The 7,272-nt window shown below is 39.0% G+C and overlaps 1 protein-coding gene across 1 annotated transcript; it reads right to left on the bottom strand.

The window, feature by feature from the left end:
* Positions 1-2,995: 2,995 nt before the first annotated feature.
* lsm6 (LSM6 homolog, U6 small nuclear RNA and mRNA degradation associated) lies at positions 2,996-6,172 on the bottom strand. Its single transcript, XM_071912474.2, has 4 exons — positions 6,101-6,172; positions 5,524-5,629; positions 5,247-5,360; positions 2,996-3,185 (listed from the first exon to the last, which is right to left on the bottom strand). The coding sequence occupies exons 2-4, from the start codon at positions 5,615-5,617 to the stop codon at positions 3,151-3,153; spliced, it is 243 nt and encodes an 80-aa protein (XP_071768575.1). The 5' UTR covers positions 5,618-5,629; positions 6,101-6,172; the 3' UTR covers positions 2,996-3,150.
* Between the last annotated feature and the right edge of the window lie 1,100 nt (positions 6,173-7,272).

Here is a 7,272-nt window from a genome sequence, read left to right as displayed (position 1 = left end):
TGTTTATTCTGCACTAACCTATACCTGGACCTCTGACCCTGCCAGTGGAATGTGAGAGGGAGAAACACAGTGTGGGAGGTCAGCGCCATCATTTACATCCTAAACACATGACAGGCTGACAGGCAGAGGTTAAAGCTGGTCAAGTTCACACAGGACAGCCCAGATCTCTACACACACACAAAAATCAAACTGCACCCATTTACACCAACACATAGATTCACCACAGTTTTTCCTCTAAATAAACACATGCAGTAGCCTACATGCATTTACTGTGGTGCTTATCCTTGATACTATTGAATATGTGACATTAAAAAAAAAATCATAAAAGCAAAAAAAGTTATTGTTAATGTTTCCAATGTGTCGTATCTGCTAACCCTGGCAAAAAAAAAAAAACATTCACATGAAAAGATCCACGCTGAATAGATTTGCATAGAGGAAGACAGAAATTTGCCCTTGTCCAAATGAGAACATGGTACAGCCAAACGTCTAAAACTGATTTTCAGGTTGTCCTTGTCATCCTTTGATCCCCAGTGAAAAGGCTAGACAGTCATGCTGCAGTGATCAGTCAGGGTCAAAGTCATCCTCTACTTTCCCTCCTCCTCCTGTCTCTGTACTGTAGTTTTTAGCTCTGGCAGCTGGTGGTGCTATAAGACTTGGGTCTCCGCCGCTTACTCCTTCATAAAAAGGCTGTCACCTCTTCTCTCCTCTTTTGTCCTCTCCTCTCCGTCACTCACCTCCACACGTCAACGCTGAGCCACTGCAGCATCCTCCACCAACCCCTGAGCCGGTCCGCTTTGACGGGGGTGAGTGGGGACCGGTGTCTAGCACAAACTGAACCATACGGGAGGAAAGGGCAAGTGTACTGAAACAAACTACGAGATAAACAGTGAGAGAGGTATTTTTCACAATCGGCCACTTTTTTCCAAGGATCCAAAGGAAAATGTGGGTTGTGAAAGGGGCTGAGATTCTAAAATCAATAGTCACATGTTGACACACACACACAAAGTGATTGCACCAGATCACAGTAGGAAGCGTGTTTTTTTTTTTAAAAAGCCCATGGTACAATAACATGGTGTCTGCCACTAGGTCATTTGTGTGAATGGTATTAATTGGGTTCCCTGTGAGGCCACACAGCCAGCGGCTCAGTTATGATTCCAGTAGGTAAATATTTGCCTGTACTAACCTCACTAGCTGCCGTAATGATTCTTTGTGTGTTGCACTGTGTACAATGTGTGTGTTTCTGTGTACATATCATTCAGTGCATGTGTGTGTGTGTGTTGCAGCTCAATCCCCCACTGTTCCCTCTCTACAGCTGCAGCTCGGCAGAGTTTGATCAATAACGCGTCCTTCATTTTCAAGTCGGGCCTGACCTTGGCAGCCTTTTGTCTCCTTCCAGGGGCCAGAGTGCGCATGTACAGGTTGGAAAACAAGGCTCTCAAAAATCCACCCTTGGAAGGAAAATAATTCCCCTCACTGCCTCCACACTACAGCATTCTCATTAAGAGCCTAATGAATCATATATTTATTGCGTTCTTATCTTAGCATAATGAGGTGACGCTACTTTTGAACTCATTTGCTAAATTACCACAGGCCACTGAAATGGAATAAACTTCCAATTCCTTGCATATGCTCCTGCATTCATTTTCAGGGGGCAACCTCAGCGGAGAGGGAAGAGCCGATCCAAACCCTATACTGACGGACAAGAAGCATCCATACACCCAGTCACAGTTGATAAAGGGTGTGTGCACTATGGGGCATTTGAGAGCAATGAATCAAACAAGACCACAACAGAGGGCAATGGGAGTTGATCTGATAGATCTGTTTACATGTTAATACAGTCTGACATAGCCTGCAGGTGGCACCATTTATAGACACCATTTTCCCTCCAATTTGACTGACTGCTCATAGTTGAAAAAAGGCCTTCAGCCATTGGTCCTGCAGTCACTCTCCTTCAATGTTATCAAATAATGGATGAGATGTTCGAATGGATAGTAAATGAAGAATTTTCTTGTGCAGGTACATGTTTAACCTGTCCACAATACAGCATTAAAAAAAGCAACAAGTTACATTTTGTATGCATGAGTGCTTCATCATGCACCCACATGCTTTATGATCTCTTATGTTATTGGGTACTGGCAAAGCTCAAATGGATGGTGCATTACTGGATTGAGGCAGACACTCCATCAGTATAAGGCTTAGTCATCATCTGGGGCCGTAGAATATTATCAAGTAACATTACTCAAGTTCAGTGTGAAAGAACATGCCAAAGAGATAAAGTTGAATGGGGAACAATAAAAACCTTTCAATTACAAAATCAATTTCCTTTTTATATGGTGCATTACTTGGAACACAATGTTTTATTTTGAACTGTAAAAGACGGCTGATCATCACATCATGTATTATAGATACAGGATGATGTGTACATTTGCAAATAGGTGCTTCAGTAATGGGCTTCTGCAAGCCAGTCCTCCTACTAAGATCAATTACAAAATTAGAAAAGTAGCACTGACAAATTACCATATTATGTATTAATCCATTTGTGGTGATAGGGTGGTAGATTTGGGCTACTTGGCTTGCTCCAGGGCTCAACTTTGAGTCAACGATTCAGACAAAAATGCCCATCAAAAATCCAAAATCTAAAATCCCACTGGCATTAGATAAACCTGATGGGAACTATACTTGAATTAAAGCCAACAATAATAGAAATATGAACCAGAATTCCTTCCAGGTATTGCAAGAGCCTTAAAATTAACCCTTAAAATGTCTTTCAGAATTACTGCTTTTGAAATATTTTAACTCCAAGCAAACCCCTAGTTTAACTTTTTTTCAGCAAGGAAATCTATATGAGACAGATACATTAAGAACAAATACTTATTTACGGCCTCGCAAAAGTTACATTTGCCTTTATATTTTTGGAATCAGCACACATGGTTTACATACTTTCCCTTGCAGCTTTAAACACCCAAATATTTAAATAATATTCACCAAATCAAAGTTAAATCAAAAAGGAGAATTTATTAAATTATTCCACTTCTACAAAACCAAACAATCTTCAGAGTTTGAAGCATTACACAAACAAAAACTTATGACAGTTAACTACTGACACATCAATCATTAAAAAATAAAAATGAAAAAACAAAATTGTCTTCATCACACTTTTCTCTTCTGGGTGCTGATGTACAGAACTGGGGAAGGAGAGGAAAATAAATAAGTACAAACATTAAAAGTCTGTAGCTTGACTTCGCAATACCATTTCATTTCTGTTAGTAGTACTGTTTATTTTATGGTCATCTACTCAAGTTTCGTGTAGGATTGAGCATGTGGGGGTAAAAATGAACATCACAACAGTAAACAAATGAAAAGATGTTTCGGTGATATTGTGAATACACATGAATTTTAGATGGATGTGGCGCACATCAAATGATTCTAAGCTTTCCAGGGAAATAACATACGCTGTACTGGAGGGCAAAGAATCCAGGAGGTAGCCTAAATTAATAAGAATATTAAGATCATTATGTAGGTTGTAAAAACATTTAGGGAATTTTGTCTCTTTCTGTGAAGAGTAAAATTGGAAAGTGGAAAAGTGCAATGTTCATTAGTAATTAGGGATGATTCAATTGATCAGCCACCAAAAATTAGACTATATTCATTCTAGGCTCAACAATGGACAATCATAAAAGCAGATCTAATGATGAAATACGTGGATAAAGTGTAGACATTTTTGTACTGATCAAGTGTATACGATATGGCATTCTGGGTAAAGGTGTAAGGCTGTGTGCTAGTTAGCAAATGTATTGAAGTACAGCCAAGTGAACTGACTGTCTGTTACTTTTCCTTACACACATCTACATAGTGTCAGAGGATAGATTATGGCAAGACCTTCATCAACCCACTCATTATTGACAAAAATATCACCGACTGTTAGCCTTTTAATCACACTGAGCACTCCATTGGCTCCCCATCAACAGGGAATCATGCAACACTGCATGGCTGGTGTCAGGAATATCTATGTTAGGTGGGTAATGATGGGATGGGCATACAGATGGGCATCAGAGTTGAAATTGAGAAAGTTGAGTTCTAAGTATTATGGTGGATACAACACTTAAGAAACACAGGTTTCTTGAATTGACAACAACTTGACAGATTTTAGTGCTACAACTCCTTATTCATCAAAGATAGATAGATTTTGGCCTAGGCCAAAGCAAGAAGGTAGGAAAGATTCCAGTGTCTGTTGCTTTGAGCTGTCCACATATATGCAGTATTTCAGGCTAAAGCCTGTTTCATAGGCTTGAAGTAGTTATTTCAGTGTCTTTTGAACATTAACTTATATAACATTGCTTAGGCTATATCACCTGAGGTTTCTGGGTTGTTTCCTCTCTTATTACATATACAGCTTAAAACAAGAATTATGCATCTAATACTAGAAATATGCATTGCCCAGTCTGCCAGAGGGCTCAGGCGCAGAGAGAAAAATGAGGGTTTTTTTGCCAAACAAACAAATAAACGCACACGCAGAGCCTGGCTCTTATAGAAGTGCTCCTCCCAAACACCTAAATACTACATCAACCTAAACGCAGTCAGTGCAGTCTTTTTTTAATTTTATTTTTTTAATTACATAATGTAATTATAATCATTTCACTTGGCAAGCTTGCTTGCTATTCGTTATAACATAATTCCCTCGCCTAATAAGCTTGTCTAATAGTTGGTGTCAACATAAAGTATAACTTTCGGCACCTGCACTTCACAGGGTTACAGTTTAGTACTTGTTACAGAGTTTAAATGGTTTGTGAATACTCATTACTGCCAATATCAGTATTGGACAAATCTGGAAAGAAGGTGTTATAATATTTGTAATAAAGCCAACACACAAGTCAGTAAACCCTGATGAAGACATTGCTGTAGTTTCAAATTCATTGTTCACCAACATAAAGAATTGTTTCTCCAGTTTATTCATTGTTTCCATAATGATGAAATATTAGAAATGACACCGGAAAATGTCAGCACTTGTGTCTTGCACAAAAATGAACTAATAATCCTAAAATTATTATGCCATGTAGATGTGGATTCATGGGGTTGAGGTACAAAAATGGCCATGATAGAAGAGGAGGATGACAAAAAGTTTGAGACCCATTCATGTAAAGTGCAACAACGACAAATATTGTGTTTCTCTCTGAGATGGAGACCACCACTGCTTCAAGTCTTAAAGTGTATAAACTTATGTATTTAAATGAGTTGCAGGGCCTTACCATTGTTTCCTCTTAGAAAAGCATCTCCATACTTGTTCTTGAGCTGACCATTGACATACTCCTCTGTCTGCTCGATTGCGATGTTCATGTAGCCATCCAGGCAGGCCAGGACACCTGCAGACAGACAGACAGACAGATGCAGTGTGTTCCGTTATGCTGCTCAGTTACTTTAACATCATTAAGTTGGGCTGTACTGTATGACTCTTCAAATGAAAATCACGTCAGGAGAAAACTTGACAGAAGCTGCTCATTAACTTGCCAGCTAGATTAACGTTACCTCTGTAATCGACACCAGAGTTCAGTTTGACCACCACAGGTCTCCCAATTATCTGCTTCAAGAAGTCACTCGGGGTCTGCTTTCTGAGACTCATGTTGACTGCGGTCTGGAAGGGGTCCGAGAGACAATTGGTGTTACGGATTAACATCAACTACATGGGTACTACTGGGTGGCAAGATACCACCCAGCTCGCTATGTAGCTAGATAGCCTTTACTACCAGTGTCTACCAAATAGTTCGTTTTAGGGTGAATGTTGTGAATAACGAAATGTGTTAAATTAGTCTCCAAGCTTGATACACAGCGAATAGCACTGCTAATGTTTATGACTTAGCTAACTAACCCGCTACCTTTGCTTGCTAATGTTACCGTATAACTACGTTAGATGCTAACGTAGTTAGCATAGTCAACTAATCGCTATTACTACAATGGCTATGGTGGTACTGAATGATGAGAGAGACACATTGTTCCTGCAAATACATTAAATGCATTCAATGACACTGATGGGGATTACACTGCATTTGAAAATCTTTAGTTTTCATAACGATTAGCATTAGCATGTATATAGCATTTCACCCACCTGAACGTTTGCTAAACGATTACTTTCGGCACCGAAAATATCGCCCAATCAGAATGACTACTGAGCTCAGCTGTACGGCGTCTGATAGGGGACAAAACAGTTGTTTTGGCTCGCGCTGGTTTGCAGTACAGTTCATTCCTCTCCTCTGAGTCAATATCCGACAGGGACATTTGTGTGCGTGTAAGTGTTATAATGACACAAAATTACAAAAGTGTGTTAATTAGGACACTGGCGTTTATCTATAAGTGAGGGTTGGAAGGAGGAGCACTTATCTTAATGGTGTTAGGATGCCCTGTCTCTATCTTTTTCAACAAGTAGGCTACTGTTCAATGAGTTTAACCAACATGTTCTTTTTATCATTGTACATCAAATTAATTACAGACATAAACCTTTCATTGATAAGTATTATTTGCAAAATAACTGCATATGCCTCTGCAGAGTACAGTTTTTTTCCACAAGAACCGGTTAGGTTAATTTTCTACCCAATTGAAAGATAAGATAAGATAAGATGAGATCCCTGTGGGGAATGGGGTCTTTGTGTCAGTAAATAGTGATAGGATACAGCAAAGTAAAAGAAAATTGAAATAAGAATATAACAAATGAAGGTTATGCTATATAAACATATACACCTGGCAATTTCAACTCGTTAAGTAGACTGTATTACTCCAAAATATGAGAGAATGTATAGATTACAGCATTATGTTATTATACATTATTAAGTAAAAAGCAGCAGAAAAGATTACTGAGCTGAAGACAAAAATGAATGCAGAATATGTACAATATGAAAATAGAACAAAAATAGGGAAAATATACAGTATGAAATAATTGGAAAAATCGCAATACATATGCAACATGTAACAATTAGAAGGACATGAATATATGAAGACAACAAATATAGGCCTATGCATTTACAGCATGTATACAGGATGTGCAAAAATGAGATGTGATTTTTGCCTTATCCGTACATTCAATTTACAGATGTGGATAACGTGAACAGAATGTGCCGATTTGATTAATGCATTGCAAGCTGTTCCTGCGGATGGAGGTACCATATGCACAGAAAAAGTGTTCTGATATGCAGTATATGCAGAGGGGGGCAGTCAGTCACATTGTCACCAGTAAGGGAGTGGGGAGAGGTGGGCAGCGTCAGTGTCAGGTGGGTGGGTGCTCGT

The sequence above is a fragment of the Centroberyx gerrardi genome, chromosome 3 (genome assembly GCF_048128805.1).
Source record: "Centroberyx gerrardi isolate f3 chromosome 3, fCenGer3.hap1.cur.20231027, whole genome shotgun sequence".
Taxonomy (NCBI): Eukaryota; Metazoa; Chordata; class Actinopteri; order Beryciformes; family Berycidae; genus Centroberyx; species Centroberyx gerrardi.
Note: the sequence above shows the minus strand (reverse complement) of the source record. Positions and strands in the feature narration are given on the sequence as shown.